The sequence below is a fragment of the Neolamprologus brichardi genome, chromosome 8 (genome assembly GCF_056152115.1).
Source record: "Neolamprologus brichardi isolate AB-2024 chromosome 8, ASM5615211v1, whole genome shotgun sequence".
Taxonomy (NCBI): Eukaryota; Metazoa; Chordata; class Actinopteri; order Cichliformes; family Cichlidae; genus Neolamprologus; species Neolamprologus brichardi.
The window spans coordinates 15221706-15243389 of NC_142111.1; the positions used below are offsets into that span (position 1 = coordinate 15221706).

The 21684-nt window shown below is 39.4% G+C and overlaps 1 protein-coding gene across 2 annotated transcripts in view; it reads right to left on the reverse strand.

Annotated features, from left to right (window-relative positions):
* kcnh4b (potassium voltage-gated channel, subfamily H (eag-related), member 4b) overlaps positions 1 to 19120 on the reverse strand; it is a 41119-nt gene extending 21999 nt beyond the window's left edge. The window contains exons 1-4 of one of the 2 annotated variants that reach the window (XM_006791192.2): positions 18441 to 19120; positions 8300 to 8533; positions 5844 to 5975; positions 5236 to 5369 (exon numbers count right to left, since the gene is read on the reverse strand). In XM_006791192.2, coding sequence (XP_006791255.2) covers positions 5236 to 5369; positions 5844 to 5975; positions 8300 to 8533; positions 18441 to 18516 — 576 coding nt within the window. In that variant the 5' untranslated portion in view covers positions 18517 to 19120. Of the gene's footprint in view, positions 1 to 5235; positions 5370 to 5831; positions 5976 to 8299; positions 8534 to 18440 lie in introns of both variants that reach the window. The other variant, XM_035907903.2, reaches the window with a different exon arrangement.
* Positions 19121 to 21684: the final 2564 nt, after the last annotated feature.

Below are 21684 nucleotides of genomic sequence, written 5' to 3' on the forward strand. Positions count from 1 at the left end.
AATAAGAGATGCAAATCAAAAATTTTATAGTGATAACATTATGAAAGGCAGTAACTGTGAACGAAACATTTATTTAGATGAAACAGTTATTTTGTGTAGTGAAAAGGATATTTTGTCATTATGTGTATTGTACTAACACAATTGAAAATATGCTGAAATGTTTGAAAAAGGTGCACTTTTGATGATCTGTTGTGATATAAGTACTAAGAGTTTTGAAAATGTACCAATTGCTTGTGAAAACTGCGCCAAACCAATAAAAAAAAAAACTGTAAGTACTTTTGCTATGGTGCCTGAATTTTCACCTAACATCTGCACAAATGTAGAGTTAACTGTACTCATCAGTGGTTATGTTTTGGATTTTGTTTCCCACCTTTTCCATTTTTTCCTTTTAGCACATATTCAAATGTAGCTGAGGCCAAAAACACTGCCTCCAAAAAATATATATAAAAAATATATTTAAGATAGATAGCTAGATAGCTAGCTAGATAGATAGATAGATAGATAGATAGATAGATAGATAGATAGATAGATAGATAGATAGATAGATAGATAGATGCCATTCAGAGAAGCACATTCACTTATTAAAACGATAGTTAATGTGCAGCAGTGTTATGTAAATGTACAGGCGGGTGCATTAACAGATCTCTAAAATGAACCCCAGTGCCTACAAAATTGTAGTTATAAAGTCTGTTTGTGAAGCCAGTCAATTAATAAAACTTACATACAAATACAATATGTGCCAAACTGTGCAAAACCCAAATAAAATTAACCGAACATGCACTCAATGCTGAAATGAAAAATGTCTGCTCATGCAAATAAACAAGCAGACACATTTCATCTTGTCTGTTGCATTTTATTATTACTGCTTTGAAAATAATCCCTTTACAAACTGCTTTTTTGCTTTGTTTTTGACACTGGTGATGTCTGAAAGATAAAAGTGACTGAAAGACTCGCACAGACACCATCCAATGAGCTGTCAGAGAAACACAAAACAATAGCCTAAAGAAATAAAATGTCGCTTTTATTCTAAACAGCAGATGTCTCTGCTTTGCATCAACACATGCTCGTTGCCTCCGCGTTTATAAGACTGCATCATCACATGTTGGCTCAGAAAGATATGATGCTGCTGGAAATTGCCTTTTTATTCAATTCAATTCAATTCAATTTTATTTATATAGCGCCAAATCACAACAAAAGTCGCCTCAAGGCGCTTCATAGGTGCTTTTTATGCAACTATTAGTCCCTGAGGTCATGAATAAATTAGGCAAGAGCACTGGCTTGTGTGGGCTTTTATTGTGCACTGAAGTCACATTTTAACTCAAAAGTTTTAAAAAAATTCAGCCTCTGTCTTTGGCTTTGCTGTGGATTTTGATTGTGTTGCATTCACTGGTCTGCTGATGTGCTACTTTTCATACACACCTGTCTTCCCTTCGCTGCAATAGGAGTTACATATCAGATCGTGAGCTATCGATTGTTTCTCTGCAACTATTTTGTCCCTAGCGAAGATGCCCTTGGCTTGGTGTTCATAGGAAAAGAATAATCTAATCTCTCTGGGAATTTGCTCAACACTTTAAAATGATTATTCTGGTAGTAGAGGTGGAGTAGGGGAATAACGGAGGTTTGTAAAAAGTGTGTGCATGTGTGAGAAGGGGAGGACATGAGAGACAGAAATGTGTTGACTTTGTATTAATATCCCTGAGAAATAGCTTAAAAATACATCCTCGAGAGTTGGCATAGAATCTGAATGTTGATTTTATGGTCATATGTTGCTCTCGTCCTTTGTTTGGATGTTTTTGTGAAATGTGTGTGCACTTTCAAATGTGTGTGTGTTCAGTGCGCGTATGGTGTCAGCACTGGCATCTGTAAGTAGGTGGAAAAGGAGTGCAGCAGGAGGCTTGGCAGATGGAGGGAGGTGTAGCACACCAATTCCAATGAAGGCACCCGGAGGTCAGGTTTGAAAGCAGCAGTCGAGTTTTTGATTTTGGAAGTATTAACAAGATGCGGGTCAGCTGCATGCAGCAGAGTATTATCACTTTGTTTTTTCCTATTTTTCTTAAAGCCTGCAGTTTTGGTGCTGTTTCAACTGAGTGTAAACATGGTTGATTTCTCAATTAAATACCAATGTGACTGGTGCTGGCATTGTCTTATCCACGCTCTGATTGGTCATAATGATTTAAAAGTCGACACTACTACCTGCAATGTGAAGTAAATATCTTGTCTCTTCGGTTCTTAGTAACAGTTTATTTTATTTTCTAATATAAATGAGCTTTCAGTAGTCAGTTATTCTGACTTTTACTGTAACTTCTTATATTTGAGCAGTATATACCTGCAAAATTATGTGCGGTGAAATTAAAAAAGGGCATTTCTGTGTGAGATTCTCGTTTCTTTTAAAGGTTGGCCGTGTGTCACTGCTGTGGGAGCTTAAAATTCAGTGTCAGGTGAGCGACATAGTGTAAAAATGGCAGAAACACTTTAAAAATAATATATTCAGCTGTAAAATTTTACTGGGCCACTCAATTTCTGGACTAAAATTAACAAGTGCTTTGGTTTCAGGCACTTAACAGCTAAATGATCCTCTAAAAACACGCACCACTTTTTATTCAAAAAATATATTTTGAATGTTTTCTGCCTGAACCAGACGCAGATGTCTCACAGGTTCACTCGAAAAAAACAAAACCTTTATCCCTGAAAAGTTTTGAATTGCTTTTAGTCCCTTGTGATCAAACACATATTTGAAGGACAGGTTTGAGTGCAGACTCGGTCAGTAACCGAACCTCTGTGGGGAATGAGTGGGATTATCTCAAAATGGTGCTCTGTCAGAAAAACTGCTCCCGTTTGGATCTAAAGGTAAAACAGAAGCTTGTTCTCATGAATATCACAGCATGGCGCGAGGCATGACTTTTTATTCAAGCCTATAAAAGCCTTTTTTATGTAGAAATAATAACCACAGCTAAAGGTCTCTAAAGGCCCTTGAAACACACACATACACGTGAAAAAAAAAGACAAAATAGTGGTATTCCTATCTACAAAGGGCTGGCCAAACATTTGATATCCAAATGATCCAAAATTATCCTAAAACAGAAAACAGGGGATTTATTTAGTTACATTAACATATCAGCCAGGTTGCTCTTCTAATCCATTTACATTCTATTTAAATTTATAGATTACATTAATGGCCTAGTTGCAATTTAAGTGAATGCATGCTGGTGTATAGCAGCCTCCATAGACTTTAAATTAAAAATGGATGTAGGCACTGTGAAATCACCAAAAATTAAGCTAACGAAGCAAACTTAAGCATCCTTTAATCCTTATTTGTTTAGACTGAGAATTGGACAAGTAATATATTTGGGATGTGCATGCTAAATGAAAATCAGAGAACATTAATAATTTGTTGTATTTTTATCTTTAAGTTACATATAAAAATTTGAATTCAGCCTCTCACTGTTGTTGACATGGCCTGTTTTGTCATACAGAAAGACAGTGTTTGGCCCACATTTAGTTTACTGGGATCTGGCCAACCAAACTCTGACTGGGGGGATTTTTTTATCCAGCTGAATTAGGCTGTGCCACATTGATTGACAGGTGTCGTGAACAGGCAGCTGAAGCCCACAGTGATCTGCTGGGCCTTATTCTGGATCCTGTTGGAGCATACTGAAGCATTTTTAATGGATTACCTGATAATATTATGGCTTGTTGTCCAACAAATTTGTGCAATACGTAGCCTTCATTTGTGGGTATGTGCAGTGCACCTGTACAGTTTGTGAATGCAGCTATTCTAATTCTAACCTAGCTTAGCTGGTCAGCTTGGTGAACACTCACCCACATTAAGGTTTTTCAGTCAAGTGACATTTTGTACGTCACAATCATGGTGACAATGAAAGAATCAAGTGAATAAGGCCTTAGTCACACAGCCCTAGTGACCAGTCAGTGATCGCCATATTTCTAATGGCTAATGTTGGCAGATAATACTGCTAACTGTATTTTCCTGGAAGTGATGGACTAATCTACAAACTACTGGCAGCTAATGTAGGTGGAGTGTAAGTGTGAAAAGTATGACACAAACTGGAACCAGGAAAATTAAAAGTTGTGGCTTTTGCTAAGCTTGTTAGTATCTTAGACATAATAGCTAGCTTGCTGTCTAACCACTAAACTGTTAAAGATTTTCAACCTGCAGACATTTTTTGACTATTTTTAACGAATTATTTATTTCCAGTATTGTATAAATGTATGAAGCTTAACCTTTATGTAATTGTTATGTAGCTATTTTTCATTTATTTAATGCTTTGGAGAACAGAGAAGGTATAAAGTGCCTTTCCTGATGCTGCTTTCAACTGACAGATTACTTCGAATAAAGAAACCAAAGTTTTTAAAAAAAAAACAAAACAAAAAACATAAATTCAGATAGAATTGTATAATTTTGTCCACTTGATATTATGAGAAATAAAAGGAAGGGGAAAATCATGAAAGTGATTTGTGGCAACGTGAAACCTTTGAAAGTGAATTATATCTGGTGACGTGAAGCAAAAATGAGTGAAAGTAACTGCTGGTGATGTGAAGAGGATGGGACGCACAACAAACTTTCAGGTGAGCGACTAAAAAGACTACAGGTGAGAATACAGTTGACTGTGCATTGCTAGAACCTACTAATAAATAAATTAAAGGTACCCAACTTTAGGTAGTTAAATAAATGTGAAAATCACTTTCCCAGGACTCTGTATGATACTTTAGTGTTACACAGAGCAGCCTTATTTGAAGCTGAGAGTAGAGGTTATTTATGAGAACAGGCCTTTGCCATAATAACCTATAACCCAAAGGTTTGGGAGGTGTCGGCATGTTTTTAAAAAATGATTAGAACGATGCATTCAGCTTAATCTATGACCAATAGCCCCTCACCAGCAGTGAGAGCCATCTTGCAAGCAACCACAGTTGCCGCACTGACCTTGCTCTTTGTCCATTTAAATCCACCAAACAACAGCTTGCATACAAAAAAGTAGGATTAAAACAGCACCAAAAATAGCAAAGTCATAAGTTTAATTTTAACAGAGATAGGCCACACTCTTGGAATCTGGACCAAGACTTCCTTGATAATGTCCTCTTAAAATCTCATGTTTTAGATATCAGAATTAATAATTTAAACTCAGGTGTGAAGGTGCTGCATTTTTAGATGACATGTAGGGAAAAATAGAAAAAAACCCATCACATCCAGTCAAATATGAGTGATAGAGGTATACTCACTCCACCCAGGTTGACCTCTCCTTTGCCTCCACTGGAGAATTGGCTGGTCAGCTGGTACAGCATGGTGTGTCCACGCTTCCTGGCCTCACTGAAGTGAGAATTACTCTTCCCCCTGTGCATCTTGTCTTCTGAAACTGTCACACAGAGTCAGTTAAGTCGCAAGGCTGTAAACTTTGTTGTGAGATGGCAATATATGAGAAAAAAAAACAGTGCCTTCCAACTCAATATCTGAAGTTTTTCTCTGGTGTAGTTACACAACTAAGATACAAAAACACAAGCTCCACTATCCTAAGACTCTTATCCAAATGCATGTTGCCAAAACAAGAGCGTATTTCCCCTGGCATTGGTATTTGTGGCAGACTGTGTTCAGGTTCCACTTGAAGACACATTGCGGCTTGAATCAAACTCCCAATTGGAAACAACTGTCTGAGTTCAATGAACAACTGCCAGCCCAAACAAAACTGCTGTGTAGGATGTGACAGTGATGAACAAGAACACACAGAGAAAATGAAAGCTAGGGGCCCGAGCTTGACCCGCTCGTAAATCATGCTCTTAGTAAGCAAATAAAAGCAGTTTTTCTCCCCCTATAAACAAACCTTTCAACTTACGTTCCTTCTTGCTGTTGAGGCGGCCCTTTTCGTAGGTGTCAGTGATGTCTTTGAATGAGAAGAGAAAGAGAACCATTTCGCCCTTCTCGTTTTTTATGGGCACAATGTCCAACAGACACCAGAAGGCCACATCTGCAACAGAAGCAGAAATGATCATTTAGTAATAGTTTTCCTTTCACCTCATTTGAAGAGTGGAGACAAATGCTCATCCTGTGCTGTGTAGAGCTTTAAAGAAAAGCTGGTGTAGCATAAAAAAAGGGATTTGAATAATATGATGGCATATTAATTAAAAAAAACTATTTGTACCTCCAAATAAACTTTATGAAACAATGTGCCCACTGGAGAAAAGAGATGGAAGAGGTACAACATTTAGTTGGAGAGTTTGTTTGGCTGTTTGCCTTTAATTCCTCTTTCCTGCTTCCTTCTTTGTTCTGCTCCATCCTCTCTCCTTCCTTGCATCCTCGCGTCCCTGCTACTCTTTTATTTATTTATTTATTTATTTATTTTATTTATTTATTTTTGGGGGGGGGGGGGGGGATAGTTGTCCTGTTTATTGAAGCTTTGCTTGTTTAGTTTTTGTTCTCTTTATTGATTTAATGTCGTACAGCCTATTGTGTAGCTGACCCAGACTCCTTCCACCTTTTGATGACTTTAATCCAGACCAGATATCAGTTTGAGTCCCATTGGTAAACTGAAAGGTGCTGGCATACTCTTTATATGTTGTATTCCCTGAGATCAGTTGAGTTGTTTTTGCTGGTTGTCTTTACTTTGTGGCATTTGTGTGGTTAGACTCTCTGTGGACTTTCTCTTTGTACTTGTTTTCAGTCTCAGTGAGGCTCACAACTGATTGTTTTCTGTGTATTTGGGGCCTTATTTAGTCACTGTGTCCTTGGTATTTATTTATTTATTTTGGAAAGTGTGCATTCTTCCTGTCTTTCTTTAAAATTTCTTTATGGCTCATCACACTGTTTTTTTTTTTTTATATTTGCGATCCCTTTGTATCCTTTTGGTTGTTTTGTGGTGATTCTCTGGTTGATTTGAATTTAATTACGCCAAACCTTTGTGGTCTAGAGGTCCTGATTGGCAATCAAATTCACTGGGGTCTTGTGCACCCCATCGCCTCTGTTAATGTATCTCCTTAATGGCATCAGTTTCTCAAGCCAAGGTTGTGCAATTTCACATCATGTCCTCATCGTTGAACTGTGGCTACTTGCCATATTCTTGGCATATGGCATAGCCTTTCTATAAATATGCCCTAAATTAGATGTGGACAGTGAAATGCAGGATAGAACACAAAGTGAAAGAGAAAGTTAGAGGGTTGGATATAACAAGTAAGAGAGGGAAGGAACAGCACAGATCCAAGACCCCACCAGAAACCAGTATGCTCATTAGCAGAGTCTGTAGAAATTGTGCTCTGCCACCAAACAGATGTTTCACATCTTCTTTAGTGTCTCTAGTGTGCTTGTTCGTGTGTCAAACACAGACAGGGAGGAAAGAAAGGGGAAGAAAACATTGTAGATGGTGGTGTTTTAGTGCAAGCCTGTCGGTGTAAATACAACAGGCAGCAAGCCATTTGTGAGTGTTTGTGCTTGCAAATTGTACACACTAGAGGAGTTTACGTGTAGTGAATTCCTTCGGTGACAGACTTCTTTATATACTCTACCAGTCGTGAACATTTGCCAAGTGAGATTCTAGCTTTAAAACTGCCTTTTCCTTTTTAACTTTCACAGTCTTTGTTCTAGCCGTCTGCTTTTTTGGTGTCTACTTTTTATTAACTGTGGTGAATTAAAAATCTGTTTTAGCAGCACTGCCTTACTTTTACTTGCTTTACTCTAAAAAAATAAGAAATAAAAAGATTAAAAGCAGTCGTGTTTTTGTTAAAGTCCAGATTTGACAATCCAATTGTATAATAAGCAGTTCACACACCCTGAAGAAGCAGGTTTGAGCCTCTGTCGAATGAGTATAATCCTGCGTGCCAATCAAGGAGGCTTAAACAGTGTTGTATGTTCTCTCCTAATGCATGACATCATATTCTGAGTCAGAAGGATTAGCCAGAAGTTAGAAGGAAGGAGGTAATTCAAGACACTACGTACAGTACCTTATCCTGCATTAGGAAAGCGCATTTAGCTGTGGAAATAGGGTACACAGCTCCTCTCAGAGCCTCTTACTCTGCCCTAATCTTATTGTTTTGTATTAATTATAATAAAAATTGAGGAACACCAACTCTCTAAAAAGCACGTAGGGCACTGCTTAACCTCTCTTTTAAATTCTGCATTCATAATTCAACCAGAACATTCAGCTCTCATCTAAAAATACATGCACTCTTCATAATGTTGAAAAAATGTTTTTTTCATTTTGATCAGGCTGCTGGTTGATCAAAAGAAAATAATGTAGTTAATAATATTGGAGCAGCTGGGATCTACTTTATTTCTACAGCTTCTGCGGTATGCACCCACCATTCTTCTTGTAAAAGTGGACCTCAGCCTGGTACTCTTCTCGGCTCTCCAGAGCCTTCTCCATCTGTTGGGCCACTTGCTCGCTGGTGTCGGCCCCGTACAGGAAGCGGCAGCTGCAGTTCTTCTGCATCACCTCAGTTCTTGTAAAGCCCGTCAATTCGCAGAAGCCATCTGAGCAGTACACAATGGGGTACCCACGGTGACCCTGGGCATTACCCAGCAGGAAATTACTGTCTGTGATGGGGAACATGAGAAGGTAAAGATGTGTTAGAAGTATAGAAGCAGAGGTAGATTTTTTTTTACATGTGTTTGTGAAACAGAGAGGTTTTTGATATGAATGTCAGTAACAAGCAAGGCCGAGCTTCATGCATCATGTTTAGCCTGGTGTTTAATACATTATCTCTTCTTCACACAGGGAATCAAAGTCCAGTTAGTTCTTTGAATTTACGTCAAAGCTTTTCAAAAAAAACATGAATCAGAGTTTAGTGTGGATTCAATTTCAGCCGAAATTAATTTCCCCAAGCCTTCATCAGTGCATTTCGAATCTTTGATGGTGGTTATTATTAATGTTGAATGATCCTGAAAGAAACTGGCATCATGCACTGCAGACAGAATGACATAAAACAGTCGACTGGGGTTTATGAGTACCACAAAGGTTAGTGACCGATTTTCCCACTGGGCTTTAGGCTTACTGCTAATTTGATGATATGAACCGAGAAGAGTCTTGACTCTTCAATTTAAAAATCGAGTGGATAATAGAGAGATGGAGGAAAATGGAAATGTGCCAGTGGAATATAAACATAAATATGAAGTATGACTGGAGAAAGAAAGCAAATGCTTTAAGAATGACCAGTATAAAGCCACACTCAATTTCACCTTTTCAATTTCATCTCATAAGGTGCCAGAGTGAGTGACTCAGTTTAATTTGACTGAACAGGTTCATTCACCTGTTTGTTCTATGTTTGACTGATGTGATGCCACATTTATGGAGCTGCAGATTAGAAAATACAGTGTACTTCAGTGAAAGCTGCAGAAAATCTAAGCATGTAAATGTGACATTGACGTGGTGGAATATTTGCTTTAGTTTACATGTGGATCGTATGATGTGGTTATTGCCTCTGCACTCGTTTAATTCTGCAACAAAACAGCTTTGCTTTGGGTCCATTTCAGCACCACGGACAGCTCTTGTTTAGTTATTTCTGCAGGACATAAAGACACAAAGCACGTTCATCGGTCTGAGATCTTATCACAGTAACTCAAGGCTGTAGTATTCAAAGGCTCTACATTTGTTCTGCATATCTACATATGTTAATCTTGATGACAGGATAGAGTTTGATGTCACATGTTCCCTCGCTTGCTACAAGCATGTGACCTTGCTGCAGTGAGGCTCATTTGTTTGGCAAACATTTTGGTTATGTGTATACCAGAATGACTTAGGTTGTTTTTAGTGTGTTGCATTACAGTGCTGGGTATTTTCAGTCACTGAGCTGATATTACCACTTTGTTTTCCTGATTCATTTCCTCTTTAGGACACACAGTCAAACCCATATTTCAGTCTGTTTTCACAACTTTGCAACAAAGAAGAGAAAACAATCATCAGTCTCCAGTTTTTGTGTCCTTACAAATGCTCAGCGAGTGTCAAACAACCACCAGCTTACACTAGATTTGTGACTCCTCACCTACAGGCTTCCAGGCAGAATGTGGTGATTGAAACATAGTCTAGTAGAAAATGACAAAATAAACAGCCTGAAGCTAGAAACATTAACAGATACTGTAGCTGAACCTGTCAGCACAAAAAGTATGGCTTTACTACTTCAGATTGCATTATGTTGTATAAGCAGTAGATACAGCGTGGATCTCATAGAATAGATGCTTCAGATGTTAGAAAACACACTACTTTGACTTTAAGGGTATGTAAAAATATTTGTGGTTTGAAATCTGCTTTACTGAAAAGGTCATTCATCTTTATACTGAATTTGCTGTAATAATCCAGGAAGTATTTATGCATATTTGCTCATTATTTCTTTGAACAAGTTACTATTGAGGCCTCAGCAAAGTAACTGACTTGTCTCTGCTGTCAAATTGAAAACATCAGACTGCAGATTTTGTGCCCAGAGAGTAAGAGGCAGCACACAGACAGACAGACCGATAGACTGCTCTGTATGTTCACGATTCCACAGAGAGAAAGTCTAAGAAGGAGTATTAAACAGCTGCTGCTGCACTTTCCACAATCTAGCACTTTAATTGGCCGGGCTGAACAGAAAGCAGTCCACAGGGGATGTCTTTTCTGAGCGGTGACAACCTTTCTTGGGTGTGCAGCGAGCAGCAACTAAACTGTCACTGTGGAATTATAGAAGGAGACAGGCATTAGTCTGATCCATCAGCAGGCAGAGGAAGTTTTATGCCAGTCTATGCTATGGCTTGATGGTGTTCAGCAAGGAGAAATTGTACTATTTCTGTTCCATATTCTGCTGCAGATCTTTGTGAACAAAGATTCACACCTGTTATTTTTTATGATACTGTATATTCTTTTTTTTCTGCAGGTAAAGTCACAATTCTGAATAGAATTGTCCTTCCCCCCCCACACCCCCGGTTTCACAGCTAAAAAAAAAACCCCTTCACCCGAGAAACAATGGCGGAACAAAATATGATTGCCTATCCAGCAGGAAAAAAAGAAACATGGCCTCTTTTTCATGTTCTATAAATTCCTAACACTCTAACTCAGTGAGCCAGCAAGTGTCAGAGAGCAACCGCATTCATCTCTGGTTTATGTAATGTTTACCTAAGAATAGGTACATCTCTACTCAGCATCCCTAAATCGGTCCTCTAAATAGGTCAAGGGCAGGGGTAGTCATTAATCACTTTATAAGGAAACATTAGAACCAACGGGCCATGAAGGGAAAAACTTTTATGCTGTGTTTGGAGGTATGCAAAGTTTTATGGATGGTTAAATGGAAAGGTTTTCTTAAAGTGTACTAAAACTTTTAAATGAGTTAGCATTTTATTTCACGTTCCACTCTTTCAGTCATCATGTAGGTTTTTGTATTCATTAACTAATTGATGATTAAGTCCAGCAGTTGTTGTTGCTGGTTGCTGGTGGTGTGAGATAAGGGGTGTTGAACCTGTGGCTTTTGCCCATCTCTACTGACTCCCTGTGAACCTCAGTTAAGGTGGTATGCAGTGATATAGAACAAAAAAAAATACAGTATCTAGTTATGGATTTCAAAATTTTTAAAAATTAAAAACACAGAAGAAAATGGAGAATTTAACAGCGTGTGGACAGATTTGTTTGCTTTCACCACCAACGCTGCTGGCTTCCTGGTATGTTTGATCTGCTGCTGGACATTTGTCAAAATCAAATTGAAACTTTCCTATTTTTTGTTTACTTTCACTGTATAAAGCTAATAGGCGGCTAATTGTTTTATTTTATTATCAAAGTAGGCTCTGAGAGGTGCAGAGCTTCAAAGCTGCTTTGCTAAGTAGTTGTATACTTGCATGCTATTGGATAGTTTTTCCTCCACTTCATTATTGTCCAGTTTTGTTTGTAATTTAAAAAATAGTTATTTCACAAATGCAAAAAACCTAACCAAACAAAATAAAAATATGGCGTTCTTGTCATTTAAAATGTCAAATAATCATAAATAACTCACTGCAGAGTAGTCATGTGGTAAAAGGCTTTAAATATTTACAGAATCAAAGATGTTTTAAATTATTTTTAAATGAGGCGCTGTCACCTTCATTAAGAAAATATATGCTTTATTTATCCTAAATTTGGGAAATTATTTTGTTACTGCAGGTAAAAAAGACTAACTTGCTGAGTAACATGTGCAAGTCTCATAAACTTTTATTTCCCACAGAGATTATTTTATGCAAATTAATCCAAAGTCCTACTGGCTTTTGGTCAATGATAACCATTTTATTTCCTGAATAAAGACCTTTCACCTTATTTATTTCAGTTCTATTTGCATATTTATTTCTTCATTAATAAGTTAAGCTATACAGCAACCACATGAACCGCACTGTAAACAGTTTTGTCTGTGCATGCGTTTGTGTGCATATGTGTGTGTGGCTGTGACAATGCCTCAATTCTTAGTCTGTAATCCTCTGAGGGATATTGCTTCCAGTAGCCGCTCAGCTGCTCCGGCTTCCTTAATTACACATCTGTGCTGACTCGCTACAACTGTAATCTGACATGATGACACTACATGCTACTGCTAACATCAAGCAGCCGGCCTCGTGTCCATATAAGAGTTCTTCTGTGCATAAAAGACTGATGAAGCCCAAGAGGCCTGGCCACTTCCTCAGAAGCTAATTACCACTCAGTAGCATGTAATTACTTATTGGGGCAGATGGGTGAGAGCACAAGAAGGAGTGGGCTTGCAGGGGGAAAGGGTCACTGGTTTGACAAAGAGGCACGTGGGAAAATCAGTCACTTTGATGTCAACGATTGATAAAGATGTTTGAATTAAACGCAAAGACAGAAAAAAAGTATCTGTGCAGTCGTGATCTAACTCCCGTTAAAGGTAAAAAGACTGCAGCTCCGTAGCGCCTTTATATCAAGAACAGTGCAAAGTGCTTTACAAAGCCTCACACCCACTCACACCTAAATTCACACACCGATGGAGGCGGAGCTGCAATGTAAGGTGCAGACCTGCACATTAGAAGCAGATTTATTTCGGTGTCTTGCTTGAAAACACCGACATACATGGAGTAAGCCACCTGGGGACTCAACCACCAACCTGAACAATTACAGCAGAGCCTATTCCAAATGTACAGATCAAACTTTGCCACCTGTTACCACTGATTTTTAAAAAAACAAAACAAAAAGAGCAGCAAAGGATACAGCCACAAAAGAGTCTCAGCTATTATCTGGCTTCTATTTGGTGTTGGTTTCTGCAGCTGCCTATTAAGACCCGCTCATCAGCTGGGTAACAATGAGCTCCGTAAGCGTCAGCCTGACATTCTTTCCTGGCTCCTCTTTGGTTCTTTAGCTGCCTTTTATCAGAAAAGTGTTTAGGGGGAAAATAAACCCACTTCTTATCTTTGCTGGCAGCTGCCCCGTGGTTACGCTGCCCTGCAGGGTGAGTACTGCTGTCAGTGTAAAAATGCTGCTGGGGAGGTCGTGTAAAAGAGCTCGGGGAGGTGGAGTTGGGTATAAAGGATGGGCATCTATACTGTAACACACACAGGCAGAGCACAGTGCCACCAGGATAATGGAAACTCTGGTTTTAGCCAGTGTTGACGATGAGCATCCAGACTGCTGACGTGCAAAACAAATCTACAGTCAGAACTGCAATTGTAACTTCACCCTGACCTTTGATCCTTTATAAATGCCCTTCAGAAATAATAATAATAAAAAAAGATAGACTATTCAAACCAACAAAGAGATTTTTTTTTTTAAAGAGCGTGATGTGGTTTTGTTGCCTTGAGCACAGGCACTCAGATACACACAGGGAGACATCTCCTTTTGGGAAACATGGACGCTGACATTGCTGTGAGCCAAATACTGTGCTGTGTGTGTCAAAGGTTATCCGACCTAACCTGCCCTGACATTTTGCTTACTGCAGGGCGGTTCAGCTGGGTAATTGTCTCAGACCAGGAACCGTTAAATTATAAGCAACTTAAAATTGCTTTCGCTTTAATAACTGTTATTCCTAAGGTCAAGCACAGCCACATCAATATTTATGAGGATAAACACACAAAAAAAAAAACTCTCTGTGGAGAAATTACCCTGAAACACCCGAAAAATGCTCAACACGAAGCTGCACAATAGATAATGACTGTAAGATTTGGGGCTTTTAAGATAATGTAATATTTGGTCCGTCAGAGCAAAAAGATGCACAAAAGCACAACGTAGCCTTGTTTTGCATAGTGGAAATAATTACATGGACATGCAGGAACATAATGATGAAATAACTGTCTCAGATGCTGCTCTTATTATATATGGCAGTCAAGGCAGGGGCTTAGTTGGAGTGGCACATTAAATAAAATTTTTGGACAATGTTTGACTGTGAGGCTGCTCACTCAGCAGGGGAGCTTCTTTTGGTTCCGCTGATCTAAATACATTCTTTACTCAGACTGATGGACTTAGCCATTTTTGCAGTAAGAAACTTTTACCTCGTCATCAGTTTATGTTTTAAACTGCACTGCATATTGCTTGTAAAAAATATTAGATTAGAGAAGAAACTGGTGTTCAGTGTACAATGATGTGATACTACCAACTTATTTAACATAATAGAAATTGTAAAAGTAAAAGATTGCACAGGTTTCATATAGAAATCTACAAATAATTTTGCTTGCGTAAATAATGCATAAATAATACATAATACAATCAGTCACATCATTAAACATAACTGTTCAACTGCTTGTTAGGGCAAATATCTAGCCAGCCAATTCATTAGCAGCAACTCAAAGCATTTTGTGCAGACATGTTCAAGACAACCTGCTGAAGGTTAAACTGAGCATCAGAATAGAGATGAAAGGGGACTTTGAATATGACGTGGTGCTGGTGAAAGACGGGCTGATCTGAATTGTTCAGAAATTCATCTTTACAGGTTTACAGATAATGGTGTGAAAAAGAGAAAGTATCCATTGTGCAGTAGTTCTCTAAAGGAAATGAGAAGAATGGCCAGAGTGGTTTGAGCTGATAGGAAGGCAACAGAAACTTAAAAACCACTCGCTGTAACCAGGGCAGAAGAGCATCTCTAAATGAACCTCAAAGCAGATGAGCTGTAGCAGCAGAAGACCACACCTGGTGCCACCTCTGTCAGCTAAAAACAGGAAACTAAGGCTGCACTTCACACAGGGTCACAAAAACTGGACAACATAAGACTGGAAAAACACTTCCTGGTCTGATGAGTGCTGATTCTGCTGGAGCATTCAGATGGTAGGGTCAGACTTTGACGTAAACGACATGAAAACATGGATCCATCCTGCCTTGTATCAATGTTTCAGGCTGGCAGTGGTGATGTAATGGTGTGGGGAATATTTTCTTGGCATAGTTTGGTCCCTTAATACTACCTGAGCATAATTTGAACTCCACAATCTACCTGATTATTGATGCTGACCATGTCTATTTCTTTATGACCACAGCATACCCATCTTCTGACTTTCTTCTTCCAGAGGATAACGCACCATCTTACGACTCTCTAATTGGCTTCTTGAACATGACAATGAGTTCACTGTACTCAGAGGGTCTCCACAGTCATCAGATCGCAGTCAAATGAGCACCTGTGGGATGCCATAGAACATCAGATTCTCATCATGGATGCGCAGCTGCCACATCAATATGGACCAAAATATTCAAACAAGGTTTCCAGCAGCAGGGAGTCCAACCTGGAACTAGCAAAGTGTACCTATTGAAGTAGCTGATGAGCTAATATAAACTGTAATTGGTGAGTCAAGCCAAGGGTTATGTTTTCATGAAGAGTATTTTTTTTCTGATCTAATTGAACTTCTTTGACTTTATTTTCAATATTGTACAGTTAGTAAATGATGTAGCAGGCTTCATGTTTAATTGATGGTCTGTTGTCTTGTGTAACTGCACATTTAGTGATGATGTGTTGGCTGATTTAAACTGAGACCTGCTACTTTTTACATGTTTCATGTGTATGAAGATTCATTTTCAAATTTAACTGAATCTTGAGTTTGACTTGACTTAATTTTTTTAATTAATACAATTAATTTTGAGTAATTTAACATTAAAATAAGTCTTGTAAAAATAATTAAGAATCTTCTCCAGGCATATTTTAGGACTCCTAATACTGATTTTTCAACAAAGCGAACTGGAGTATCACAAATCAGACTATTTTTTTTTTCCATCCTGAAAATATGAATGCAGGCTCCCTGTGTCTAAATTCTATCCAGTGAAGCTCAAACATTCAAGTGAAACCCACAAAAACAAACACTCTAATGAATGCTGCATGCACCAGACCGACGGCAGTTGGGGGCGACACAGAAGAGAGACTGCAGGTGCACGACCCACAATGCCACTTGTTTTAAGATGCTCTTTTCTGGAACAAGAGACCAGCTGCTTACAAGTCCTTAATTAGAAAGCAAGTTCAAGTGTTTTCTCTTTAGTCGACCATCTTTTTCTCCGAGTCCAAAGTGTTCGAGCATCATCCATGTCAAGTGGCAGGACCCTGTCACCCGGGCAACAGGAAGGAAGCTATTTTGAGCAGTGGGCACTCTGCCACTCCTGTAGGAGCCACAGCCTTATGGCAGGGATGAGAATTAGTTGGGGGGAAAAAATTTAGATGCACGTCTCGCTAATGGCTACATGTTTTTATTGATTTATCTTTTATTCTGAATGAACGTTACACACTCAAAACCGGCACTACAGTATATATATAAACAAATGACAAATTAAAGGAAAACCTGAACACTTAACTAACAGCAAAGGCATCTGGTGGGTTAGTTAACCCATGGGAGGTATCTTCTTGTGTGGTTTGGGTTCACTTAGAGGAAAGGTGGTCAAAAATAAGGCCTGGGGATTAGATTCAGCCCAACACAGACTTCATTCTGGTTCACTGGATGGCTTTGGAAAATGTGAAGTGCATAAAGTTTGGGCTTTTAAATATATTTTTATACATTTCACAGCTCTGGCTACTGATAAAGTCCTTTCCTATGGCTATTCATACTATTTTAAAGTAAATAAGAGACGTGCTGTGGAAATTGCACTTCTTTTTCTTATTTTTATACATCTCAGGGATTAAAGTTGTAGCTAAACTTCTTCACGCTCACAGAAAGGGAAGTTTCACTGATCCAGCCCACTTAAGATCAAAATGAGCTGTATGTGGCTGCTGACTTAGAAAGAAGTGTCAAATCAATACAAAGTTGTTGTACTCTCAGCAAGTAAGGAAATATCTATTAAATGAGAAAAATCTATAGGGAGACTGTAAGACTTGTAGAATTAAAGCTAATGAACAATGAGGTTGATCTGAGGGCACTAAGGGGTCCACCATCTTACTAAGACAATATTTTTCCTTTAATTTGTCACCTGTTTACTGTAATTTGTATTTTATTCGGAAGTTTTAGAAGTGGGCTCGGCTCCAGATCTAATGGCTGCACGATCAAAATACAACAAGTAGATGTGGAAGAGTCCTATGACACCCTGAAACACCCTAAAGAGCACTGAATGTTTCTCAACATTACTGTCAACATTGAAATGTTTAGCTCAAGGGCAAACAGGGGCCTGTCTGACCTCCTGGCCCTCCAGCTGAACTGTGCAGTAGTCACATCATCTCTAGACTGAGTGTGAATCCTCTCGGCTCACAAAACTCCAGTTTTGTATTTTCAGCTCCTTTAGTGCCCAGATACGAGAACAATTCCCGATGGGGCGAGTGCAAGTGTGCTTTAAGAAATTGAGATATCTCATTAGAATACCCGGCTCACAAATTGAAGTTATAATTGCATACCCTGCACATCACTTACACGGTAATGTCTCCCATTTCACTGTGTTTATATTTCCCCAAGTGGAACGGAGATCGAGCTCTAAGAATCACAGCGAGCCATCCGTTCAATCTGGCTGCTGAAACCAGGCGAGGGAGGACAGGCTGAATCGACAAACAAACAAAACACAGACGTCCCCGTGGCATTTATTTACAACGAGCCGCAGCCTCCCCTGAGAAGGGCACAAGGTACAAAACAAGAGGCACGAGCTAAGCAAAAATGGCAGTGCTGCCTAATGGCTGCTCGGCTACTGTGAAGCTAAATGTGTGAAACAAATGTGAGCGCACATTGTGAGTGCAAGCAAACTTTTTCTTTTTTCTTTTATTCAAGTGGAACCAGCAGCAGATGCTATTTTAGTCAGAGCGTTTGTACTGATTGTGATGACCTGAGAAGAGCTGAATCCAAGTTATGCCCAAGTTTAAAGCAGAGGATGAAGAGAAACAAATTTTAATTCAGGCAGTGGGGTCTCTCACAGTGAAAACACAGCACAGGAGTCTGTATTTGATTTGATGCCAGCTACAAAACTTCCATTACTTTAGTTTATTAGCTGTATTTTAAAAACTGACAAGAAAAGAGGAGACAAATGACCACACAATAGATTTAAATGAGGCAAAGTCCAAGTCGGCAACCTAAACCACCAGGTCACAGAGTGAGCATTTATCAGAGAAGCTCAGCCTCACAGGACACTTACGTGTGCCATCGAAGCGTGTGGCGATGGTGTCTAGAAAGGTGTTCTGTGGGGCCAGGAGGCCCTTCATCACCGGCATCTTGACCCCGATTTAGGAAGGTCACCTGCTAGCTTGAGGTCACACCATCCCAAAGGTACAGCAGGTAGCTTCCAGGGAGTCTCAGCAGGTGCGTGAGACTTTGAGGGTGACTCTCTGGCACCAGCCGCAGGGATGCACATTTACAGTAAATGCTGCCACCCTTGCCCGAGCGATGCCTTCTCAGTAAATCAACAGCGTGGCTTTGGGAAGACTAAAATAGCTCACTCCAACAATGCAGAGGTTTGGGTGCAGTCTCGAAAAGGAGAAATTAAGAGTCACGGTCACGAGCAGCTGAAGAAGGGATCAAGTGCAACTGACTCTGAGATCCGAAGAGCTTCAAAACAGTGAGCCCAGCTGTTGCTTGTCTGCACCTTTCAGTCGGAGCGCCGATCCCGGCAGCAGTGTGGAGGAAGTTATCCTCCAAGTGCGCTACGCTTTCCATTTAAAAGAGGACTGCAAATCTGTGCGACGAAAAATAACAGCATGTGTCTACACCTCTTTTCAGTGATGCTCAGTGATGTGTCAGGATGCTGTGGGGGAGTAGTTGCATCTTCTTGAGCGTTCTCCCCTCCTCGCTACTCTCCCTCTCCCTCACTCCTGCTCCCATCCGCTCCGGTGATATATCAGCCAATGAGATACAGACATCCTCTTTAGGGACCTGTTTTCATCTGTGGTGGGGGTATAGAGAGAGAGAGGGGGAGAAAGAGAGTAAGGGAAGAAAGAGAGAGGTAGAGGAAAGAGGGAGGGGTGAGGCTTTGGGAGCCTCAGACACCCAGCAGTGGTACTATCAGCACATGGCTTTTGTGAGCATGTCTGCAAAGCAAGGAAAGATGGATTACCTGCACATCGGTTAACGAAGCCTTTTGTATTCTATCTGTGTGCTGTATTGTCAAAGGAGCCTGGCAAAAGGGTGACTGTCAAAGTCCTCTAATTTATTTATTTTATCCAAGTTGCAGAGTAAAGGAGGCACAGCTTCAAAACACCGTTCCTAGAGGGTTTTTTTTTTTTGTTAATTTCCATCTTGACTATTAAAAATGAGGCTGGTTGCCTTTGCCCTGTCACCCCCTGTGGAGTATCCATGAGCGAGTTAAGACTCTGGGATAAAAGCCGCTAAGAGCGGATTAAAAGGATAAGCCTGGAGATGTTTTTCGTGACAAAGCGATGCCAAAACCCCCAAACCTAACTCACTTTGACCCAAGAAAGCAATACGGCTTAGCCAACGAGGGGAAATACCTCTAGACAGTGAACGTTCTCATCGGGAAGATAAATCATCTCCCCTTCGTGTTCGAAGAATCCTGTCAAAATCAATCTCATTAAAATTGTAGTAATCGGGGAAAGACGATCCATTGCTATTAATTAATGTGATCAATATTAAATGTTGAACCTGAAACCTAATATTAGGGGTTATTTGGTGGGTCATGCAGATAATATTATAGGCCTGTATTATTGTATTTTGATCAGTATGTTATTAATTTAGAAGGAGGTTTTCAGCATTTTTACTTAACTAGCACATTCTTAAGTACATTTTAAATCACTGGTATATGTATGAGGTGCTGAATGAAAACCTACAGTTGCTTTGTTTTGTCAAGAAGTAAGAGAAAGACCTAGAATAAATCCTACAATCCTCCATATTCCAATTAGAAGTCAATAGGCCTCAAGAATGTTTTATTATGGCTGTTTTGTGACTCAAAAGACTTACAACATACACGATAATACCCACTAATATAGCAAAATAAGATAAAAAGAATGAGATCTTCGCTACATATTTTCTGCTCCATCCATCAAATGTGTCTCTATGCAGATTGGGAGTCAAGTAAACAAAAATGATGAGGAAAGAAATATAATAGAAATTTCTTGTGGGGGTTGGTAATCTTGGAAAGATTTAGCAGATTCAGCAGCAGTGTGGGTGTTTTCCTCTCACCAGAAATTGCATTTTTAATCTTCTCAGTGAAAAAAAAAGTGCATTTGTTTTTGTCTTGACTAACATTTCTGAAAGCAGCTGCAGACTTCTGAGAATAGCCACATCAGAGAAGAGATGGAAGCTGTTACGTCCACCGAAGGTGGGTATTTTAGGGGATAATTAAACAAAACCACAAACACATTAAATGTTAATTGCTGGGAGCAGAGGTGAGCTGGATTTGGAGGAGAAACAAAAAAGGTGGAGAAAAAAAAGACAGTGAAAGTAAAAGAGAAGCTTGGAGGCTTTTAAGAGAGGATTGTTTCCTCTCTCGGATCCTATTCAAGCCTTGGCAGCCATTCACTGTTTTCTATTTTTAATGACATCTCATTGTCCCTTCTTCTTGTAGTTCATCCGTCGCTGCTTGTCACTAATAAAGAGGCTAATACATTAAACATGCTCACGATCATCTCCTCGGTCTAATGTGACAGTGTGACGCACACAGGGTCAGGTGAAATATTATCCCCAACTACATTTCCCATAGTTCTCAGTTTTAAGGGAACTGCTGGCGCGCTTGTAAAATTCACTTTGGCCCCTTAATTATGCACATAATAACATCTGAAAATCAATTCCTTGAATATTCTGCTGACTGAACTGACTGTAATTTACTAAACTTGAATGAAAATCCACAAACCTAATCCTGATTTAAATTGTATGCCAGATAAACTCAGCAGCCAGGCCGATTCACATATCCCGCAGCATCCCTTCTCTCACTTCAACATACTTCCCGCCTGCATCCCATTGAGAAGTCAAGCCTGCCTTTCTCAAATCTGTCTGTTTACAATGAATTAACTTGTGAGAGAACAGATGTGTGATCGCGGGCTCTGAGCGTTTGTGTGTCTGTAAATCCTCTGGGTGTATGAGGACGGCAGGCAGAGGAAGACACAAGCCATCTAACTAAACAACCAAGAAGAGATAGAAGGCAATCTGGAATGAATAAACAGCAAAGGGAAGAATGAAAGTACCTGCCAAGAAATACATTTTAATGTGAAACCACCCCAATAATGCTGTTCATATACACAACTGTGAAATAAAAACAAACTAACCTTTTTTTTTTAGGTGGATACTTAAGAAAAAGGCCTGAAATCAAACTAGTGCCATATTGTTTTAAGTTCTTCCATGCAGTGCTGTTTGCCAGCTTTCTTAAGCCAAAATGTAACACTTGTATATACAGTTGAGGCATTATGAAGCCAAAATAAAGCGAGAACGAT